The following is a 23,277-nucleotide window of genomic DNA, read 5'->3' as shown; positions in this document are numbered from 1 at the left end:
ATAATCTAGAGATTATAACCCTTGAGGTCCAGTTCTTTAATTTAGCTCCTAGTTCCTGGTACTCCCCAGACAGAACCTCTTGCCTACTCTTCCCTATATTGTTGGTTCCATCATGGACCACAATGACTGGATCCTCCCCTCCATCTCCAATATCCTTTCAAGCTGGTTTGAGATGTCCCCCACTCTGGCACCAGGTAGGCAACATACCATGTGGGACTCTCGATCTTGCTTACAAAGGATGCTATCTGTCCCCCTAATTATAGAATCCCCTACAACTACCACATTACTCCTCCTTTCCTCCTCCTCCCCCTCCCTTTGGCCAGCCTCCAGCTCCAAAGTGCCATGGCCCGCATTCTGGCTGTCCCTCGCGATAGTCTTTATCCTTGTTGGGAAGGTCGTGCTTGACCAAACATAATAGAATTTTTTGACAAAGTAACAGTAGACAAGGGTAATGCAGTAGACATATCCTATTTGGATTTTCAAAAGGTGTTTGATAAGGTACCACATAGTGAACTCATGACTTGAGGTCAGAGCATGTGGAGTCAGGACAGGCAGCAGAATGGATAGCAAGCTGGCTAGAAAACAGAGTAGGGGTTAAAGGTGGCTGCTCCAGACTGGCAAAAGGTGGGAAATAGTATTCCACAAGGATCGGTGCTGGGACCACTGTTCACAATTTACATTAATGATTTGGACTGGAATTGGCAGTACAATTTTTAAAAATTTGCAGACTACACCAAATTGGGAGATGTAGTTACTACAAAGAATGTGACAAAATGCAGGAAGACAGTAATAAACTTGCAGCATGGGTGTGTAATTGGCAAATTAATTTCAGTATAGGCAAGTGTGAGGTGGTACATTTTGGTAGGAAGAATAAGGAGGCCACATACTGCTTGGATAATTTTGTCTAAATGGGGTAGAGGAGAAAAGGGATCTAGAGGTAAGGATACACAAATCACAAAGTAGTGAGGCAGGTTAATAAGGCCATTTTATATAAAAAAAAAAAAAAAAGCAAACCCAAGCACTGTGGTTCACTTCTAGGGGGATAGAATTGAAAAGTGGAGAAGTTATATTAAACTAGTGTAGAACCTTGGTTAGACCACTTGTACTGTGCACAGTTTTGGTCTCCGTTGGAAAAGATTCATGAGGATGATACCACAACTGAGGGGATATACTTACCAGGAAAGGCTGAACCGGGGAGACTAAGGGGTGGCCTGATGGAGGTCTTTAAGATAATGAAAGGGTTTGATAGGGTAGATGTAAATAAGATGTTTCCACTTGAGGGTGTCCAAAACTAGAGGTCATAAATCTAACAATTTGCATGTGTATATAGCCCCTTTACTGTAGGCCCAAGGTGCCTCACAGCATTATCAAACAAAATTTGACACTGAGCCACATGAGCTATTAGGACAGATGACCAAAAGAAGTGGGGTTTTAAGGAGGATTGTGCAGTAGAAAGGTTTCGGGGGGAGGGGGGTGAATTCCAGAGCTTGGGGCCTAGGCAGCTGAAAGCACGGCAGCCAGTGGTGGCGCGATTAAAATGGGGGATGTACAAGGAGCCAGAATTGGAGGAGTGCAGAGATCTCTGAGGGTTGTATGGCTGGAGGAGATTAGAGATAGGGCGGGGCCATGGAGGGATTTGAAAACAAGGATGAGAATTTTAAAACTACGGCGTTGCCAGACCGGGAGCCAGTGTAAGTCAGCAAGCACGGGTGACGAGTTAGGATATAGACAGAGTTTTGGCTGATCTTTTTGAGCTTTGTTACCAGGAGGACATTGGGATAGTCAAGTCTAGAGGTAACCAAGGCAGAGCTTAAGGGTTTCAGCAGCAGGTGAGTTGAGGCAGGGTGGAGTTGGGTGATGTTTCTCTCTGTGCAGCTTTTTAAGGTAGAGCTGGTTACCGGCTCTGAATGGGAGGAAAAAAACAAGTACCATTACAAAAACTTGAGGTGCATGAAGATTTCCTGTCAGAAGGTTGTAAACATCGTTCTTCATAAAATGTAACTCATTTTAAAACTCTCTTTTTCACTTCCAGAGTGACTGTTCCTGCTTAACATGGGAAGGACAACCTTTCCGGGGAAAAGCTGCAATAATGGAGAAAATAGCTGTATGTAATTCATAGTCATTGTGTGCATCTCTTGTATTAACACACATTATGATTACCACTGTGGTATTTAGACACATGCTGGAAAATGTCTTGGCTTAAACACTTTGCTCATGTTGTAATTAACCTCCGGATAATGCAGGTGCATTTTCCCTGCTTTGTTGTAATGTTGTAGATGCCCTGCGAGCTTAGGGTATTATGATGATCATATATTATGACTTTTAAAATATGTTTGAGAGCATGTGATTCCAGTAGCCACACTTTCCACTAGCAGTTGGTTGCATTTGAGCTGTTGCTTGTAACTTTGTAAATACTTGGGATGGAACCGTCTTCAAGCCAAATCTCAAATGAACTTGCCGTCATCTAGATCTATTATAGTAAATTCCTATTTGTGCTTCAAATCATCAGGACTATTAGTCCATCTTAACAGAAGTCCCCTTCCAGAGGCTCGAGTGCATAATCTAAGTTGACATGTCGGTGCAGTACTGGGGGAGTGCTGCTCTGTTGAAGGTGCCATCTTTTGGGTGAGACGTTAAACCGAGGCCCTGTCTGCCCTTATCAGGTGGATGTAAAAGATCCCATGGCACTATTTTGAAGAACAGGGGAGATCTCCAGGCCAATATTTATCACTATAAATAAAATAATCTGGTCGTGTCTGCTCAGATTTTGCTTCGCTATGACATGAAATGTAAGGATTCCTCTGAAAAGTCTGGCCTTTGCCATCTGGAATTTAAAATGTGACGTTTTTGTTTCCCGGGAATGGATTCATGTCATTGCTGTTCAGGAAATCAATGGAAAGATTGCTGCCTATGGTTTTGTGGTCGCAGTGTCTACTGTCTGGTAGTTGAAATCTGTGTATTCGGCTAACATTGGGTCAAAAATACTCCTTAATGGATCTAGACCTTGGATGAATCGTGACAAGTCATGTTCCACGGAAGCTGCAAGGTACTGAATTCTGGAGGATCTTTGACTGTAGGTGCATCACTGGATAGCCATACAGTGAGATTTCCTAACTCTTTGAATGATTGGAATATTTCTAGCCTGGAGCTTAAAAGATGATTCAAACCCCTTTTAACATTTGTCTCTGCTGCTTTTCTGAGATTCACCAATTTCATGGCCTTGGCATGAATTTAAGAATGGTGCAGCAATTGAGTAGCTTGCTATATCTTTGGGGAAACTTTGGACTGCTGGCCAGCCAAGAGTGGCACCCCTTTGTGTTCTTGGGTAGATGGTAGCTACACAATAAGTGATGACTGCTAAATCAGAGTGGCTGTGCGGTATGGTCATGTCAAAACCTTTGTTGGTCAGCAATATCTTTCTTGTGGCTTAAGTCTCAGACTTCGTCTCTGTGGCCACACCATAGAGTTTATCTCATCAGCAGTCTAAAAGATTTTCTTGCCTCTGTCCAAAGCCCTAAATGGGTTGAAGCTGGAGACCTAATTATTTAACCACTGCACAAGGATAACTGAAGGGAAGATGCTTGGCCTAACCAGTGTGTTGATTAAGATCTATTTGAAGCTTCGGGGCAGTTCAGTAGATGATGGCGCTAATATGAGTTCAGGGGGTTGTGTTCATTCCCAAGAGTGCAATTACATGAATTATGCTCACTAGTTTATCTATTTGTTAACTTCCTTCATCAATCATGATTAAAAGGGTTCCTCTTTTGAAAAGACATAATATATAATCATGCTAACACCCTAGGCTAGCAGGGCATCTACAACATAGAAAAGAGTATTATACTAGTTTGTCAACTCAAAGGGCCGTAGTAGAGCCCCGCCTGCCTGCATTGAAGTTGGACAAGGCGATGGAGTGTGCTATGTAGATGGAAAGGAGGGAGTGGACTCCACTTTGTTACCTGGCAAATGTTAAGACCAAAGAAAGAAAAAAAACTTGCAGTCATGAAAGGCTTTCTATAAATGCAAGACATCCCAAAGTGGTTCACTGCCCACTAAGTACTTTTTGTTGTAATGTAGCAAAACAAGGCAGCCAGTTTCTCCCACAAACAGCAATGAGGGAAATGACCAGACTACCTGTTTTGGTTGAGGATTGAACATTTGCCAGGACACACAACTTCCCTGCTTCTCTTTTTGAACAGTGCCACGGGATCTTTTATGTCCACCTGAGAGCAGATGGGACATCGGTTTAATGTCTCACTGAAAGATGGCACCTCCAACGGTGTAGCACTTCCTCGGTACTGCACTGATATACCAGCCTAGATTATGTACTCAAGTCGCTGGAGTGGGGTTTGAACCTTTTTGACAGAGGTGTGAGCGCTACCACTGAGTGAAGGCGGGCATGGATGCTGTGCTGAATTCCTAAAAGCATTCTCTGGGGTTGAGATAATGACCTTTGAGAACTGGCAACTTGATTTTGGAGCTGCCCTTCTGAGAGGAGGTAATAGGATTCTGTTTGTGGCGTATGTACAGTTGTGATTTTAGCCCACTAAAAAGGTATCCTATTGAGCAGAAAAAATCTAAGTTCAGATTTTTGCAACATATATATCCAGTGCATTGGAGTCAGATGGTGTAATTAAAAAAAAGGAATGGGCTGGAGTTTGTTCCTGAATATGGGGCAGATTTTGCTATGACTTTGTGGAATGGCATCAGGCTGGGAAATCCAACATGCATGCTTATTTTTCTCTCTAGGTTTTGTGGTTATAGTTTCTAAGGTCTCTTGTGTAGGGCCCTTGCGTATATCATTTAATTGTAGTGTAATTAGTGGTATTGATTTGATTTAATTTAATTTGAATTAATTTAAAGGGTAATTCGTGGCAGGACAGCTCGGCCCCATAGCATGCTCCTCCTGCGCGATGTGGGAAATCAGGGACACTTCCTGTGTCCCTGATGACCATGTGTGCAGGAGGTGTATCCAGTTGCAGCTACTGATAGACCGCATTGCGGTGCTGGAGCTGCGAATGGATACATACTGGAGCATTCGCGATGCTGAGGACATCGTGGATAGCACGTTTAGAGAGTTGATCACACCGCAGGTTAAGGCTGCACAGGCAGGCAGGGAATGGGTGACCACCAGGCAGAGTAGTAGGCGCAGGCAGGTAGTGCAGGGGTCCCCTGTGGCCATCCCCCCCCCCCCTCTCAAACAGATATACCGCTTTGAATATTGTTGAGGGAGGTGGCTTATCGGGAGAAGGCAGCAGCAGTACAAACTGGACGGTTTGCACCCGGGCAGGACCGGGACCGATGTCCTAGGGGGAGTGTTTGCTATTGCTGTTGGGGAAGATTTAAACTAAAATGGCAGGGGGTTGGGAACCTGTGCAAGGAGACAGAAGAAAGGGAAGCAAGGATAGAAACAAAAGACAGGAAGGTGAAAGGCAGAGAAATGAAGGGTGTAAATCAACAGGGCTACAGTAAATAAAAATTATAAAAGGACTAAGTGTTAAAAGAACAAGTCTGAAGGCTTTGTGTCCTAATGCGAGGAGCATTCGTAATAAGGTGGATGAATTAGCTGCGTGGATATGATGTAATTGTAATTACAGAGACATGGCTCCAGGTTGACCAAGGCTGGGAATTCAACATCCAGGGGTATTCCATATTCAGGAAAGACAGGCAAAAAGGAAAAGGAGGTGGGGTAGCATTGCTGGTGAAAGAGGAGATTAACACAATAGTAAGGAAGGATATTAGCTCTGATGATGTGGAATCTGTATGGGTAGAGCTGAGCAATACCATGGGGCAGAAAACGTTAGTGGGAGTTGTATACAGATCCCCAAACAGTAATGCTGAGGTTAGGGATGGCATTAAATGGGAAATTCGAGACGCGTGTGATACATAGATACATAGAAGATAGGAGCAGGAGTAGGCCATTTGGCCCCTCGAGCCAGCTCCGCCATTCAACGAGATCATGGCTGATCATCCAAATTCAGTACCCTGTACCTGCTTTCTTCCCATATCCCTTGATCCCTTTAGCCTTAAGAAATATATCCAACTCCTTCTTGAATATATTTAATGAATTGGCCTCCACTGCCTTCTGTAGTAGAAAATTCCACAGGTTCACCACTCTGGGTGAAGAAATTCCTCCTCATCTCTGTCCTAAAATGGCTTACCCCTTATCCTTAGACTGTGACCCCTCCTTCTGGACTCCCCGACCATCGGGAACATCCTTCCTGCATCTAGTCTGTCTAGTCTTGTTCGAATTTTATAAGTTTCAAGTAATAAGGGCACAGCAGTTATCATGGGTGACTTTAATCTACATATAGATTGGGCTAACCAAATTAGTAACAATACTGTGGAGGAGGAATTCCTGGAGTGTATACGGGATGGTTTCCTGGACCAATATGTTGAGGAACCAACTAGAGATCAGGCCATCTTAGACTGGGTATTATGTAATGAGAGAGGATTAATTAGCAATCTTGATGTGCGAGGCCCCTTGGGGAGGAGCGATCATAATATGATAGAATTCTTCATTTAAGATGGAGAGTGAAGTAGTTGATGCAGAGACTAGGGTCCTGAATTTAAATAAAGGAAACTATGACGGTATGAGGCACGAGTTGGCTAGGATGAATTGGGGAACGTTACTTAAAGGGTTTGACGGTGGATAGGCAATGGCAAACATTTAAAGATCGCATGGATTAACTACAGAATTTGTTCACCCCTGTTTGGCATAAAAATAAAACAAAAAGGTGACTCTACCGTGGCTAACAAGGGAAATTAGGGATAGCATAAGATCCAAGGAGAGGACATATAAATTGGCCAGAAAAAGCAGCAAACCTGAAGATTGGGAGCAGTTTAGGATTCAGCAAAGGAGGACAAAGGGATTAATTAAGAGGGGGGGAAATAGAATAAGAGTAAGCTTGCAGCGAACATAAAAGCTTCTATAGATATGTGAAGAGAAAAAGATTGGTGAAGTCACGCGTAAGTCCCTTGCAGTCAGAATCCGGGGAATTTATAATGGGGAACAAAGAAATGGCAGACCAATTAAATACATACTTTGGTTCTGCCTTCGCAAAGGAGGACACAAATAACCTTCCAGAGATGTTGGGGAACATAGGCTCTAATAAGAGGCAGGAATTGAATGAAATCAGTATTTGTAGGGAAATGGTGTTAGGGAAATTGACTGCATTGAAGGCCAATAAATCCCCAGGGCCTGATGATCTACATCCTAGGGCACTTAAGGAAGTGGCCCTAGAAATAGTAGATGCATTGCTGGTCATCTTCCCAAATTCTATAGACTCTGGAATAGTTCCCATGGATTGTAGGGTAGCCAATGTAACCCCACTATTTTATTAAAAAATTAAAAATTAAAAAAAAGGTGGCAGAGAGAAAACGGGGAATTATAGACCGGTAAGCCTGACATCGGTAGTGTGGAAAATGCTAGTCCATTATAAAAGATGTAATAGCAGAGCACTTGGGAAAACAGTGACGGGATTGGACAAAGTCAACATGGATTTACAAAAGGTAAATCATGCTTGACTAATCTACTGGAATGTTTTGAGGATGTAACTGGTAGAATAGATAAGGGAGAACCAGTGGATGTAGTGTATTTGGACTTTCAGAAGGCTTTCGATAAGGTCCCGCATAAGAGATTGGCATGCAAAGTTAAAGCACATGGGATTGGGGGTAAGGTGCTGACTTGGATAGAGAACTGGTTGGCAGACAGGAAGCAAAGAGTTGGAATAACTGGTCTTTTTCCGAGTGGCAGGCAGTGACTAGTGGGGTACCGCAGGGACCGGTGCTAGGACCCCAGCTATTCACTATATATAAATGATCTAGACGAGGGAACTAGATGTAATATCTCAAGTTTGCAGACAACACAAAGCTGGTTGGGTGGGTGCTGTGAGGAGGATGCAGAGAAACTCCAGTATGATTTGGACAGGTTGGGTGATTGGGCAAATGCAGTATAATGTGGATAAATGTGAGGTTATCCACTTTGGCAAAAACAGGAAGACAGATTTATTATCTGAACAGCAATAGATTGGGAAAAGGGGAAGTGCAACGAGACCTGGGTGTCCTTGTGCACCAGTCGCTGAAGGTAAGCATGCAGGTGCAGCAGGCGGTTAAGAAGGCAAATGGTATGTTGGCCTTCATAGCGAGAGGATTCGAGGAGCAAGGATGTCTTGCTGCAGTTGTACAGGGCCTTGGTGAGACCACACCTGGAGTACTGTGTGCAGTTTTGGTCACCTTATCTGAGGGAGGATGTTCTTGCCATGGAGGGAGTGCAGCGAAGATTCACCAGACTGATGCTTGGGATGGCAGGAATGATGTATGAAGAGAGATTGGGTCGATTGGGCTTAAATTTGCTAGAGTTTAGAAGAATAAGAGGGGATCTCATTGAAACTTATAAAATTCTAACAGGACTAGATGCAGGAAGGATGTTCCTGATGGCGGAGGAGTCCAGAACCAGGGGTCACAGTCTAAGGATAAGGGGTAAGCCATTTAGGACTGATGAGGAATTTCTTCACCCAGAGAGTGGTGAACCTGTGGAATTCTCTACCACAGAAGGCAGTTGAGGCCAACTTATCTAACTCCTTCTTGAATATATTTAATATATTTCCTAAGGCTAAAGGGATATGGGGAGAAAGCAGGGACAGGGTACTGAATTTGGATGATCAGCCATGATCTCATTAAATGGCGGAACAGGCTCGAGGGGCCAAATGGCCTACTCCTCCTATCTTCTATGTTTTGGCTGAGTACTTTATATAGTCCTCCATGAAGGAGGTGGTAGCAATGGGAATACATGACTGCGTCTTGGTTTTTATCAAGAATGTGTATTCCAGCTCCAGGGCATATGTAAAGAATTGTTATCGATCCTGCTGATCTGTCTTGTCGCCCACCCTATTCAAAGTCTTTTTTCAATGATGTGTTGGGTGATACTGATAAGTAACAGTCTCAATGTATGTTTGACACATTTCTGAAAGAATTGGGGTATTTCTTCTAGCTAAATCTTGTGGTGTTGGACTCGACCTGGGATCTATTGCGTGCCATTTGCCATGTTGAGCAAAGCTTAACCTTTGGTGATTCCATGAGTTGGTGCTCCCAGGGGCGGTGGGCCTATGATTTCCTGAACGTGCACTTCCTGCAACGCCATTCCTCTCTGGGCGTGCCAGATCGCAGGATGACCAGTGTTGTACACATTAAAGCATATTGGCTAAAGTGCACTTGTTGATGCCAATAACCTAGATAAGCCTAAATGTGACTGGAATACATCAACTACTTTTTAGTGGGGATATATATTTGAGAATTTCAAACTGGCTACTTTTTTCTTCAAGTTTTGGAAACTTGCCATATCACAATTTCTGTTTTGGCTCTCCTGTTGGTAATGGGTTTGGTCATTGATAATTTAGACTGAATCTGAAGCATAAAGTAACCACTTATTTGCCACTTCTCTCCTTTTTAAACTCTAGAGCCTTCCATTCCAGAAGATTCAGCATAGTATAACTGCAGAGGACCATCAACCAGCACCAGACAGCTGTGTTCTTAGTATGGTGGTAGGACAGCTAAAGGTGAGTGGGGGAAATTGCTCGAAGTGTGGGTCTCTTTCAGTGGGGAATTACCTCTTTACAGTGGTGTGGCTCGGGTCAGTAACTTGACAGAAGTGTGGGCACAATCTTGTGTTCAACAGCAAAAATGAGTGTTTGCTCATTCTTCCAATTTTAATCAGCTAAAACACCACACTTTTTTGTATTGTCCTTTAATGCGCAAGTCCATTTATTGTCAAAAATGAATGAAATTGAATTGTTAAGGGACATAGAAACAGGAGTAGGCCATTCAGCCCCGCAGGCCTGTTCGTCATTCAGTTAGATTATGGCTGACCTGTAACTTAAATCCATTTACCCCTTGGTTCTGTAACCCTTAATACCCTTGCCTAACAGAAATATATCCATCTCAGTTTTGAAATTTTCAATTGACCTAGCCACAACAACTTTTTGGGGGAGAGTTTTCCAGATTTCAACTAGCCTTTCTGTGAAGTCCTTCCTGACATCACCACTGAACAGCCTAGTTCTAATTAAGGTTATGCCCCCTTGTTTTGGACTCCCCCCCCCCCCCCCCCCCCCCCCCCCCCCCCAAAAACTCAGGTGAAAATAGGGTAGATAGAAGCAACTATTAAATCCCTTAAATGCCTCAATTAAATCGCCCCTTAATCTTCTGTACTGAAGGAAATACAAGCCTAGTCTATGCAACCTGGTATCATTCTGGTAATCTGCACTGCACCTCCTCCAAGGCCAATAAATCCTTGTTGCTTTTAAGGCATTGTTGAAGTTTTGAAAAAAGCGATGTGGCAGATTCCCACTGCAGGTAGGAATTGGTTCACCAGCTGAGTTAGAGTTAATTCAATGACTGAATAGCTGAACTCTGGCTGAGTATCTGTTCAACGTGGCTTTTGCAGAAATTCTTAAATTAACTGATTCAGCGCTGCCTTTGGTGCGAGAGAGCTGATCGGGAGCACAGACTCCACCGGAGGCTAAGCAACATCCCACTAACTACCATTGAGCTTCTAAGCTGTTTATTGCACTGCTCTTGCTGGCACTTTAATCAGCTGAGCAGCAGTCAAATGAATGGTAAAATGTTGAAAGGCCCTGATGCACTGCTCAACTGTGTAATATCATTATCTCTTGTAGGAAATACAAAATGTCAAAGCTCAGTTACAAGTACAAAGCTGACTAGAAATGACTCAGAAATTTAAAAATATTCTAACAATTAACTTGACCAGAAGATGAATGCAAATTTTTAAACTTGAATTGTAATTTATCCTTTTTGTTTCTGAATTTAAAACTAAGGTACACACAAGTAGATACCTAGTTCTAATTCCATGAATCTTCAGTCATTGAATCAGACTGTACACATTTGTTAGTGTACCTTTAATTTCCTATAATTTCACTGGAGCTGGATTAATTTCCTTAGCTGTTTTTGATTCAATAAATGGCTGTTAAACCACAAGCAACATGAATTAAGTATTGTACATGTATCTTGACTGGTCTGTCTTCCGCCAGTAAGGCTAAATACAACCTAAAGAGCAAACCCGCCCAGCTAAAAAATTAAGTAATCAAATCCCACTCGAGACTTGAGCATAAAATCCAGGCTGACACTCCAGTGCAGTACTGAGGGAGTTGCTACTCTTTTGGAGGTGCCATCTTTTGGATGAGTTATTAAACCGAAACCCTGTCTCGGGTGGACATAAAAAATCCCATGGCATTATTTTGAAGAGCAGTGGAGTTATCCCTGGTGTCCTGGCTAACCATTATCCCTCAACCAACACTACCAAAAAAAAATCTGGTCATTATTACATTGCTGTTTGTGGGAGCTTGCTGTGTGCAAATTGGCTGCCGTGTTTCCTACATTACAAGTGACTGCACTTTAAAAAGTACTTAATTGGCTGTAAAGCGCTTTGGGATTTCTGAGGTTGTGCAAGGTGCTATATAAATGCTAGTCTTTATTGGCTGCAGTCAGTGATGAGATTTGTGCACCCATTTTTAAAAGTGGAAAAAATCCTCAACTTTTTTCCCTGACAATCCAGTTTATTGCACTTTTTAATACAACCTGATCCTGAGAATTCACTTGAATTAGCCACTTTGAATTAAGAGGAGTAGATAGTAATCTGGTTATAAAGAATGTTTTAATAATTCAACATGTATTATCCTGGGTAGGTTCTTCATTTTAATCTGATTCTTGTAATGGATGTATGAAACATGTATTTTCCCAAAATAGCTTGTTTAAAGATTTCCTCCCGATATCCATGTTTCTGCTAAATATTTTAAGTTCTTTCCAGAACACTCTTAAATAAAAGTTTCTCTTAGCAATTGGAGAGGGGAGAGAGCATCTAGAATACCTGATTTGCACTGATTTTTTTGGTTTAACACTCAGTTTATGGTGAGAGAAACTTGCACATGTTGCTTTTGATGGTGTCCTAGGTTTGAATCCAGTCCAGGTCACTTGTTGACCTTTGCCTACTGATAAAAAAAAATCAGTGAATGATAGATTAACAAGTTGTCAACTGCTTTCCTAAAATGGAAAGCTTTGCATTGACTGTGTAGAGTATTTTCATTTCCATACTGCTCAGGAAATTTAAATTAACACTTTTTACACACTGCTGTATCATTTGCTGCAGTCTGTCTATTCTGTACAGCTGCCATAAAAGAAAGAAAAAACTTGTATATTTATATATTGTGGGCCGTATTTTCCGATCGGAGGCTTCCCACGTCTGGAAGCCTCCAATCTGGAAAAAATCTACGCACTTACCTGAGGGCTCCCGAGGTGCGTATAGTTCCGATGCTGGGCCTTGAACGCCAAGTGTGCAGGGCCCACGTATCCCAGAGGCGCAGGCAGTTCGCAAGCATCCCTGGGATCACGTGGGCCACGGGGAGCCAATCAAAAGGGAATCTCCCTTCATACACTTGACAGAGACCTGTCAAATGTATGAATGGAGATCACCCCAAAACACTTTACATTTTTTTTAAATGTTTATCACTTTTTTAAATTACAGTAGTTGAAATTACAATAAATTTAATATTTTAACCAAAAATGTAATTTTTTTAACTTTTTTTTACAGGGCTAAAAATAAACTTTAAAAAGTTAAGTGTTTTTTAAATGATAAATGACTTTTTTTTAATTCTCCCAACTCTCATCCTGGTAAAAGCAGGCCTTGCGCCTGCTTTTACCAGGCGTAAGAATTATAACTATTTTCTGCAGGCAGAGGGGCTCCAGAAAGCGGAACTATCCGCCAGCAGAGACACTTTTTTTTCTAGGGCAGGCGTCGGATCTGTCGAGCATTCTTGACAGATCAGAAATGCCGGTTTTTAGCGCATGTGCTGTGCATACCTGAAACCGGCATTTCCAATGTCCCTATGGGTGGGTACACAGCGCATACCCACCCGTAGGGATTGGAATATCCGGGCTAGTGCATTTCACAACCTCCAGGGGTCCAAAAGTGCTTCACAATCTTGTGATAGTTGAAGGAGAGCTATTGGACAGATACTGGGGAGAACTCCCTTGCTCTTATAGAAACATAGAAGATAGGAGTAGGCCATTCGGCCCCTCGAGCCTGTTCCGCCATTCAATGAGATCATGGCTGATCATCCAAATTCAGTACCCTGTCCCTGCTTTCTCCCCATATCCCTTGATCCCTTTAACCGTAAGAAATTTATCAACTCCTTGAATATATTTAATGAATTGGCCTCAGCTGCCCTGTGTGGCAGAGAATTCCACAGGTTCACCACTCTCGGTGAAGAAATTCCTCCTCATCTCAGTTCTAAATGGCTTGCCCTTATCCTTAGACTGTGACCCCTGGTTCTGGACTCCCTGCCATCGGGAACATCCTGCATCTAGTCTGTCTAGTCCTGTTAGAATTTTATAAGTTTCACTGAGATCCCCTCTCATTCTTCTAAACTCTAGCGAATCTAAGCCTAATCGACCCAATCTTTCTCCATATGTCATTCCTGCCATCCCAGGTATCAGTCTGGTGAATCTTCACTGCACTCTCTCCATGGCAAGAACATCCTTCCTCAGATGAGGTGACCAAAACTGCACACAATACTCAAGGTGTGGTCTCACCAAGGCCCTGTACAACTGCAGCAAGACATCCTTGCTCCTGTACTCGAATCCTCTCGCTATGAAGGCCAACATACCATTTGCCGCCTTAACCGCCTGCTGCACCTGCATGTTTACCTTCAGCGACTGGTGCACAAGGACACCCAGGTCTCGTTGCACTTCCCCTTTTCCCAATCTATTGCTGTTCAGATAATATGTCTTCCTGTTTTTGCCACCAAAGTGGATAACCTCGCATTTATCCACATTGGGCAGATGCATAACATGCAGTATAATCACCCAACCTGTCCAAATCGTACTAGTTTCTCTGCATCCTCCTCACAGCACACACGCCCACCCACCTTTGTGTCATCTGCAAACTTGGAGATAGTACATCTAGTTCCCTCCTCTAGATCATTAATTAATATATATATTGTGAATAACTGGGGTCCTAGCACCGATCCCTGCGGTACCCCACTAGTCATTGCCTGCCACTCGGAAAAAGATCTGTTTATTCCAACTCTTTGCTTCCTGTCTGCTAACCAGTTCTCTCTCCAAGTCAGTACCTTACTCCCAATCCCATGTGCTTTAACTTTGCACTCTAATCTCTTATGCAGGACCTTATCGAAAGCCTTCTGCAAGTCCAAATACACCACCTCCACTGGTTCTTCCTTATCTATTCTACGAGTTACATCCTCAAAAAATTCCAGTAGATTAGTCGAGCATGATTTACCTTTTGCAAATCCATGTTGACTTTGTCCGATCCTGTCACTGCTTTCCAAGTGCTCTGCTATTACATCTTTTATAATGGACTCTAGCATTTTCCCCACTTCCGATGTCAGGCTTAGCGGTCTGTAATTCCCTGTTTTCTCTCTACCACTTTTTTTAAATAGTGGGGTTACATTAGCTACCCTCCAATCCATGGGAACTGTTCCAGAGTCTATCGAATTTTGGAAGATGACCAGCAATGCATCTACTATTTCTAGGGCCACTTCCTTAAGTACCCTAGGATGTAGATTATCAGGCCCTGGGGATTTATTGGCCTTCAATGCCGTCAATTTCTCTAATGCCATTTCCCTACAAATACTAATTTCATTCAGTTCCTCCCTTTCATTAGACCCTATGTTCCCCGACATCTCTGGGAGGTTATTTGTGTCCTCCTTTGTGAAGACCGAACCAAAGTATGTATTTAATTGGTCTGCCATTTCTTTGTTCCCCATTATAAATTACCCTGATTCTGACTGCAAGGGACCTCTGCTTGACCTCACCAATCTTTTTCTCTTCACATATCTACAGAAGCTTTTACAGTCAGTTTTTATGTTCCCTGCAAGCTTACACTCGTACTCTCTTTTCCCCCCTCTTAATTAATCCCTTTGTCCTCCTTTGCTGAATCCTAAACTGCTCCCAATCCTCAGGTGTGTTGCTTTTTCTGGCCAATTTACATTTCCTCTCCTTGGATTTTATGCTATCCCTAATTTCCCTCGTTAGCCACGGTTGTGCCACCTTTTTTGTTTTTATGCCAGACAAGGATGAATAAATTCTGTAGTTCATCCATGCGATCTTTAAATGTTTGCCATTGCCTATCCACCATCAACCCTTTAAGTAACGTTCCCCAATCCATCCTAGCCAACTCACGCCTCTTACCATCGTAGTTTCCTTTATTTAAATTCAAGACCTAGTCTGAGTCAACTACGTCACTCGCCATTTTAATGAAGAATTCTATCATATTATGATCGCTCTTCCCCAAGGGGTCTCGCCCAACAAGATTGCTAATTAATCCTTATTACATAATACCCAGTCTAAGATGGCCTGATCTCTAGTTGGTTCCTCGACATATTGGTCCAGGGAACCATCCCGTACACACACTCTAGGAATTCCTCCTCCACAATATTGTTACTAATTTGGTTAGCCCAGTCTACATGTAGATTAAAGTCACCCATGATAACTGCTGTGCCCTTATTGCACACGTCTCTAATTTCCTATTTAATGCCATTCCCAACCTCGGCATTACTGTTTGGGGGTCTGTATACAACTCCCACTAACGTTTTCTGCCCCATGGTATTTCTCGGCTCTACCCATACAGGTTCCACATCAGAGCTAATATCCTTCCTTACTATTGTGTTAATCTCCTCATTAACCAGCAATGCTACCCCACCTCCTTTTCCTTTTTGCCTGTCCTTCCTGAATATTGAATACCCCTGGATGTTGAATTCCCAGCCTTGGTCACCCTGGAGCCATGTCTCCGTAATCCCAATTATATCATATCCGTTTACATCTATTTGCGCAGCTAATTCATCCATCTAATTACGAATGCTCCTCGCATTAAGCCACAAAGCCTTCAGTCTTGTTTTTTTTAACACTTAGTCCTTTTAGAATTATTATTTACTGTGGCCATGTTTGACTTACACCCTTGATTTCTCTGACTTCCACTTTTGCTTTTCTCCTTCCTGTCTTTTGCTTCTATCCTTGCTTCCCTTTCCTCTGTCTCCCTGCACAGGATCCCAACCCCCTGCCATTTTAGTTTAAATCCTCCCCAACAGCAGTAGCAAACACTTTTTTTTCCCCCCCCCCTCTCGGACGTCGGTCCCATTCCTGCCCAGGTGCAAACCGTCCAGTTTGTACTGGTCCCACCTCCCCCAGAACCGGTTCCAATGTCCCAAGAATTTGAATCCCTCCCCCTTGCACCATTCCTCTAGCCGTGTATTCATCTGAAATGTCCTTCTTCTATTTCTACTCTGACTAGCATGTGGCATTGTTAGCAACCCTGAGATTACTACCTTTTTGAGATCCTATTTTTTAATTTACCTCCTAACTCCCTATATTCAACTTTTAGGACCTCATCCTGTTTTTTACCTATATGCACTATGACAACTGGCTGTTCACCCTTCCCCTCCAGAATGCCCTGCAGCCGCTCTGAGACATCCTTGACCCTTGCACCAGGGAGGCAACATACCATTCTGGCGTCTCATTTGCGGCCGCAGAAACGCCTATCTGTTCCCCTTACAATAGAATTCCCAATCACTGTAGCTCTTTTTTTCCTCTCATCCTGTGCAGCAGAACCACCCATGGTGCCAGGAAGTTGGCTGCTGCTGCCTTCTCTGATAAGCCATCTCCCCCAACAATATCCAAAGCGGTATATCTGTTTGAGAGGGGGCTGGCCACAGGGGACCCCTGCACTACCTGCCTGCGCCTACTACTCTGCTTGGCAGTCACCCATTCCCTTCCTGCCTGTGCAGCTTTTACCTGCGGTGTGACCAACTCATTAAACGTGCTATCCATGACGTCCTCAGCATCGCGAATGCTCCAGTATGTATCCATTCGCAGCTCCAGCGCCGCAATGTGGTCTGCCAGTAGCTGCAGCTGGATACACTTCCCGCGCACGTGGTCGTCGGGGACACAGGAAGTGTCCCTGATTTCCCACATAGTGCAGGAGGAGCATGCCACGGGGCCGAGCTGTGACTTACCCTTTGGATTTAATTTAATTAAAATTAATTAATCAATACCACTAATTACACTACAATTAAATGATATACTCAAGGGCTCTTGTTTACTAGCACTCCCCGCTACACAACAGAGACCTTAGAAACCATAACCAGAAAATTAAGACCTTCTAAACTTTATAAACTATTAACCTTAACTGTCATACTATATAATAAAGTACTCACCCAATCAGCTGCTTCCTCTTGCCCGCATGCCATGGGATCTTTTGCATCCACTAGAGAGGGCAAACGGGGCCTCGGTTTAACGTCTCATCCTAAAGATGGCATTCCACAACAGTGCAGCACTCGCTCAGTGCTGCACTGGAGTATCAGCTTAGATTTTGTGCTCAAGTCTCTGGAGTGGGACTTGAACCTACGATCTTCTGACTTGGTGGCGAGCGTGCTACCTCTGAGCCATGGCTGGCGACTAATCCTATGCATCATTCTCCTGTTTTTAAGTGAATGTGTTTTTTAAATAGTAAGTACTGTACAGACCTAAAGTTAAATTTTATTTGTTCCAGTATGTAACCTTGACAGTGATTCAAATTTTTTTGTCTCTCCCATAGGTGGATGATGATCCAGTGATGGGTTTTCATCAGTTATTCCTTCTGAAAAATGATAATGACAAGTGGATCTGCACAAATGACATGTTCAGATTGGCTCTACATAACTTTTGCTAGGGCTGCTTTATAACCCTGGTTGTACTTTAATCAGCCACTTGTTTTTAGTCTGAAATTGTAGAAGCGGTGTATTCACAAGGGCAATGTTGTGGTATGGGACCAACGTAATGAACTGAATTGCTTAATGAAAATGATTGCAGTATTTGACGATTAGATTTTCAATCAATTCAACATGCAAAATCACAGTTTTTACTCAACCAGTGACTGAAAACGCCAACTTTTTGAAGTTATCTGTAAATGGTTTCCTTAAGTGTGTCTTTTTTTGTCCTTGAAATATTTGAGCATCAGTTGAAAACTTTTGACAGGACCTTTTTTATTCATGAAGGGCATTTTACAAAAAGGTTACTGATCAATTCTGAAGCTGCTTCATACAGTACAAGCTTGCCAGGCTCTTTGAACTTTTTTTTTTTTCCTGATTTGGTATTGTAAAATGTTCACAAGGTGTACTTTTTTCAGAATGTGATTTGGAATAAAAGCAACATTTAGTAAATGCTTCAACTGGGATCTATAAATATTTAAGCAAGCCACTCAGTTGGAAGTAAGGAGGACACCTCAAGCTATAATCAGTGTAGCTTTGGCAGGCCCTGTGTTTGTTGCTTATAATTATCCTTTGACTACAGTAACTAATGACGGGTCAAGCCTATTCTTAAGGACACCATAAGAGTAGAAAATAACAGGAAAAGTTTCAGTGAATCAGGAATTAGTGACTTCAGGGGAGCACTGACTGTAGCAGAGACTGATGGATAGAGAGAGGTTGCAGGCTAAAGGTGAGTGTTATCAGATGCTCACTAGTATGAATAGGGAATGATGGAAGAGTAGATTGGGCTTGGGGAATCCTTGAGTTAATGGAAAGAGTACATGAGGCATCAACTACAATTGAAGTACCAATGTGAAAACAAATGGCTGTAGTTTGAAGGACAAAAGGATCACCTTTCTTGGGTATGGAGTAAACTTCCAAGAAAAAAAAGTAGAGGTTGAAGAGATGGCATAGAACTGGTAAGTTGGAGAGCACAGTTCTTGAGGGCAATGGCAGTGATACCAACAGGAGCAGAGAACAAATGTCTGTTGGGTATAAAACTTGATGTTACTCATGGGTGAACAGAATGAAACAATAGAGAAAAGTGAGCTTTGCAAAGCAGCTTTCTCTGAGTGCTTGGTGTTAGGCAGCCCACTCTGGAGTGCTTCATTTTGGGGGGTGAGGAGGAGATGGGTGAACTACTATCTGCAGGTCTGTGCCAAAGAGCACACTAAAAACTGGCTTTTTTACTGAAAACGTCACACAAAAAACCTTAAGTAAGGAAAGGTCACTTTTTTTTATGCAGACTGGAAATTGGGGTTTCATGAAAAAAAAACTACACTATTTAAACTGGGTGCAATTGGTCATGATCAATTTAAATATTGGGCCAGACTCTTAAGGTAAGTAAATCTTACTGCTTTAGTGTGTCCTTGTGGATGTCTAGCACTTAAGCTATTCTAACTCTGATGAAGCATTACCTACAAATAACTGGAGGAAAAACATTAGAGGCTGGATATTGACCAGCTTAATGTACTCCCCATCATTCAGCACATTGGTTCACTCTGCTAGGATTAGAATTGTCACATTTTTCCCAGTCCAAAACCAGATTTGGGGATGGTGATTTATGGGGTTCAAGTGTTTTTATTGGTTGCTTTGCCCATAATGTACTACAGTATCATGGTCAAACTGCCTGCTGAACACAACTAGTAGTATTAGGTCCAAAACAAGGTGTGGGCAGTCCTGCTCGTGCATACATATGCAGTGCTTGGTTGATGCAAGATTAAATGCTGTGCTGTCCAGTTTTTGGTCACAAAACTTGCTAGCTGACCCTATAACCTGGATAGGTGACCACCTTGCCCAGCACAAAATTGAAGATTGAAATATATTTTGGAGGCTTGTTCCAGCTTTTTTTCCTCAACTTTTTCCAAATGAGAATAGCTTGCAGACAGTTTCTGTATTCCTTATGAATTGAAACCAACATCTTTTACTGGCTCGCATACTGAGTTAGCGTAGCCCTCTACTAACAATTGAGCTTGATCCTGGTAACCTGCTTACTGGAGAATATGTTTGGTGCCCACTACATCTGTCAATTCAGCCAATAGAAAATTTCACACTTTATACAGGCTAAAATACTGTTCCAATTTATTTACAAATAAATGATTCACATGAACACACATAGAAACCAGCTACTGTATGCCACAATCAGAAATTTACACAGGGCCATAGCTCTTCCAGTTCCGATCAGGAAGCTTGTGGAAAGACGGTCTCTGGTACACAAGCACTAATTATGGAATTCTATCCACAGTGGAATGATACGAGAAAGTGAAGAGAACAAGGTTCCTGAGTTCTAAGAATGCTTTTCTTGTGAAGCTTAAACCATCTCTTTTTGAAATAGTTAGGCTCCAAAATGGTAGCATGGTAATAGTCTCCCACACATTGGTAAACAATAGCCACTATTTTCTACCAGACTCTTCACCGGTGTCCACAACCAGAAAAATAGCCTCCATTAACATTTTAAACATAGAGCCCTGCTACCAGAGAATTATCAGCTAATTCAAGGACAACGACCCTGTCTGGAGATTAACTGTAGGGATAATGGTGCTAAATTCAGATATGTTGTGCCCATTTTGGTGCCCTTGGAGCTCCAAAATGGTGCCCACGGCGCACGCACACTTTGGTGAATTGCAGCAGACACCATATTGGTGAGGGCGTTGGTGCGTGCGCAGTGAACATCTGCCAGTAGTATGCAGAGCAGGCAGATCATGGCACACTGATTTGATGCCAGCACTGCCATTTTGGAGTTCAATGCTCCAGCTAACACCCTCTCTTAACCTCATTCACCTGAACACTCATTCAGCAGCAGCAAGGATCCCCACCAGTGCTATTTAAAGGGATTATCAACTACTTACAGGTTAGTTAATTTCTTCTGGCTGTTACTATGATTCTACAAGTGTTTGGTGATTTCTATAATTATTTCAAGTTGCAAAAGTCTCCAGGCAGTAGTGTGGTAGGGACTGAAGGACTTTTTCCTGACTTCCAATGATTCTGCACAAACCACTTGCTGCTAGACATGGGTAGTAGGAATTCCTCTTGGAATATAGCATAACTTGGAAAATGAACAGCAGCCACACACAGGGAGGAGGCCTTATCTGCCATGGGTGTTCAGGGAGCAATTCTACCTGAACCTCAGCGAGGAACAATACGAGACGTCCGTGCTTCAGTAATGACGTCCTCACTGAAATCTGCCACCTGCTGCAGCCATAACTGCATCCTCACAGCAGGGCAAGGACCCCGTTGGCGGTGGCTGTGAAGGTGAGCGTGGCAATGAACTTTTATGGGTCCGGCTCCTTCCAGGCTGGAGCTTCTTGCAATTTGCTGTCCATAGTTGCGTAAGGGAGGTCACAGGCTCTATTCAAAGAGAGCTGACTACATTTCATTCTCTTGCCGTAGCGCAGCAGGTGGAACGAGCACGTGGCTTAATTTCGATTACAGGCCTCCTTATGGTGCAGCATGCCATTGACTGTATGCACATTGCTTTGTGGGCAACGCATGTCAATTCTGCCATCTATTGGAACTGAAAGGGATTCCACTCCCTCAGTGTCCAGCCTGTGTAACCATAGACAGCGAATCATGCAGGTCGATGCCCAGTATCCTGGCAGCAGTCATAATGCCTTCATTCTGTGGCAGTCCACTGTGCCATCTGCATTTGAACCATCAAGGCAAACCAAAGGGTGGTTATTGTGTGACAAGGATGGGCAGCATGCATACAATGAAAGCCATGCTGTCACACGAAATGTGATAGAGCAGACCATTAGCATGTTGAAACAACACTTCTGCTGCTGGAGGAGCCCTATAGTACTTGGCAGAGCGGGTGTCAAGATTTGTGGTCTGTATGCTGCACAACCTCGCCATCATGTGGACACAGCCCTTGCCATCAGCTATATGGTGAGCAGCAGAGGAAGAGAGGAGGCAACCTAGGCAGCCCCTTTCTGGCTGAGCTGTCTGAAGAACTCATTCGAGTGTGATCTCTGTAATCACAACCTCAATTTCCCATTCACCAACAGTCCCACACCTTACCTTCCCTCTGTCACTGACCATCACAGCATCCGCTTGGCCATAATGCAAAAGTAAAAGCTTCCACAAAATAAACATTCCAAACCAAATTCATAAATCAAAGCATACCATATTGCATACAAATGTAAACTAATCACCCTTGCATTCCCTTAGTGCCTGTCCTAGTGCTCCTACGCAGTGTTGCCCCAGTGGCTACAGCATAGCTGGTTGAAGGCTGCTGACTTTCAGTGGAGGAGCGTACAGATGGCTTTGGAGGACAACCTTGAGCAGCTGCACCATCTCTGCATAGGCGGCAGCAGTCTGGGCTGGCTAGCTGACAGGTAAAAGCAAGAGGAGTGGCAGTGCTGGGAGGACAAATGCTGTCTCCTGAGAGGGGACAGAAGGTTTGTGCTCCATGGATTCATTGCCACTCCCCCGGGGCGGCACCTCAGCAATCCTAGTAATCTGTTGGAGGACAGATTGCTGGACTGCTGTAACACCCTGCAAGCTCCTTTAGAACACTAATCCAGAGCCATGATGGCAGCAGTCTGACCTTGCTTGAGTACAGAGCTTGGAGACAGCTGGGTGAATTGCAATCAGAGTGGAAGAATTTGGTGATAGTAGGAATTCGATGCAGAGGAAGAAGGCAGTTTCTCACGTCCAACTCAAAAGGAGGAGTGGAGTCACAGAACCCAGAAGACTTTAAGTTAAGTATCTAGATAAATATTTAGGTTCTTTATGTTTAGTATCTCAGTGGTTCTTGTTAAACTTAAGTAAATAATTTTGACTTTTTTCTCTAAGTTAGGGCAGTGGGTTAAACTAAGAAGTTTAGTTGGTAGTCTAATAAATAGACTACTAACTAATGAATGCACATCCTATACCATGTGGGAAATTCAGCATGCTTCTCATATCCTGGACAACCACATGTGCAGGAAGTGTCGTCAGCTAGAGCTCTGGGTTTCAGCGCTTGAGCAGCAGCTGGCATCACTGCACTGCATCCGCGAGGCTGAGAGCTACGTGGATAGCATATGTCAGGAGGTGGTCACCCCGCAGCTTAACGAGTTTGCAGGCAGAGAGGGAATGGGTCAGACACGAGGAGGGCCAGGCAGGTAGTGCAGGAGTCCCCTGAGTGCGCCTCGCTCTCTAACCGGTATTCACTGGTGAGGGTGATGGTTCCTCTGGGGAGTACAGGCCACGGCACCATGGGTGGCTCAGTAGTGGAGGAGGAAGGTTAGGAAAGCAATAGTGATGGGAATTCAATAGTTAATGGAACAGACGGGCGTTTCTGCGGCCACAGATGTGACTCCAGGATGCTTTTTTGCCTCCCTGGTGCCAGGGTCAAAGATGTCACTGAGCTGCTGCAGGACATTCTGTTGGGGGTGGGAGGGAAGGGTGAACAGCCAGAGGTCGTGGTCCATATCAGTATCAATTACATAGGTAGAAAGAGGGATGAGGTCCTGCAGGCAGATTTTAAGGA

General features: G+C 43.4%; 1 protein-coding gene across 3 annotated transcripts in view; it reads left to right on the top strand.

Moving 5' to 3' along the window:
• The window catches only part of LOC147117685 (nuclear transport factor 2-like), a 45,595-nt gene extending 27,374 nt beyond the window's left edge, over window positions 1–18,221 (top strand). For all 3 annotated transcript variants that reach the window (XM_085988875.1, XM_085988876.1, XM_085988877.1), the window contains exons 3-5: window positions 2,033–2,104; window positions 9,456–9,554; window positions 17,618–18,221. In XM_085988875.1, coding sequence (XP_085845001.1) covers window positions 2,033–2,104; window positions 9,456–9,554; window positions 17,618–17,731 — 285 coding nt within the window. In that variant the 3' untranslated portion in view covers window positions 17,732–18,221. The remainder of the gene's footprint in view (window positions 1–2,032; window positions 2,105–9,455; window positions 9,555–17,617) is intronic.
• Window positions 18,222–23,277: the final 5,056 nt, after the last annotated feature.

The sequence above is a fragment of the Somniosus microcephalus genome, chromosome 5 (assembly GCF_052327205.1).
Source record: "Somniosus microcephalus isolate GS21.2 chromosome 5, FLI_Smic_1.0, whole genome shotgun sequence".
In the NCBI taxonomy this organism is placed as follows: Eukaryota; Metazoa; Chordata; class Chondrichthyes; order Squaliformes; family Somniosidae; genus Somniosus; species Somniosus microcephalus.
The sequence above is the reverse complement of the archived record's forward strand: the minus strand, read 5'-3'. Positions and strand labels throughout refer to the sequence as shown.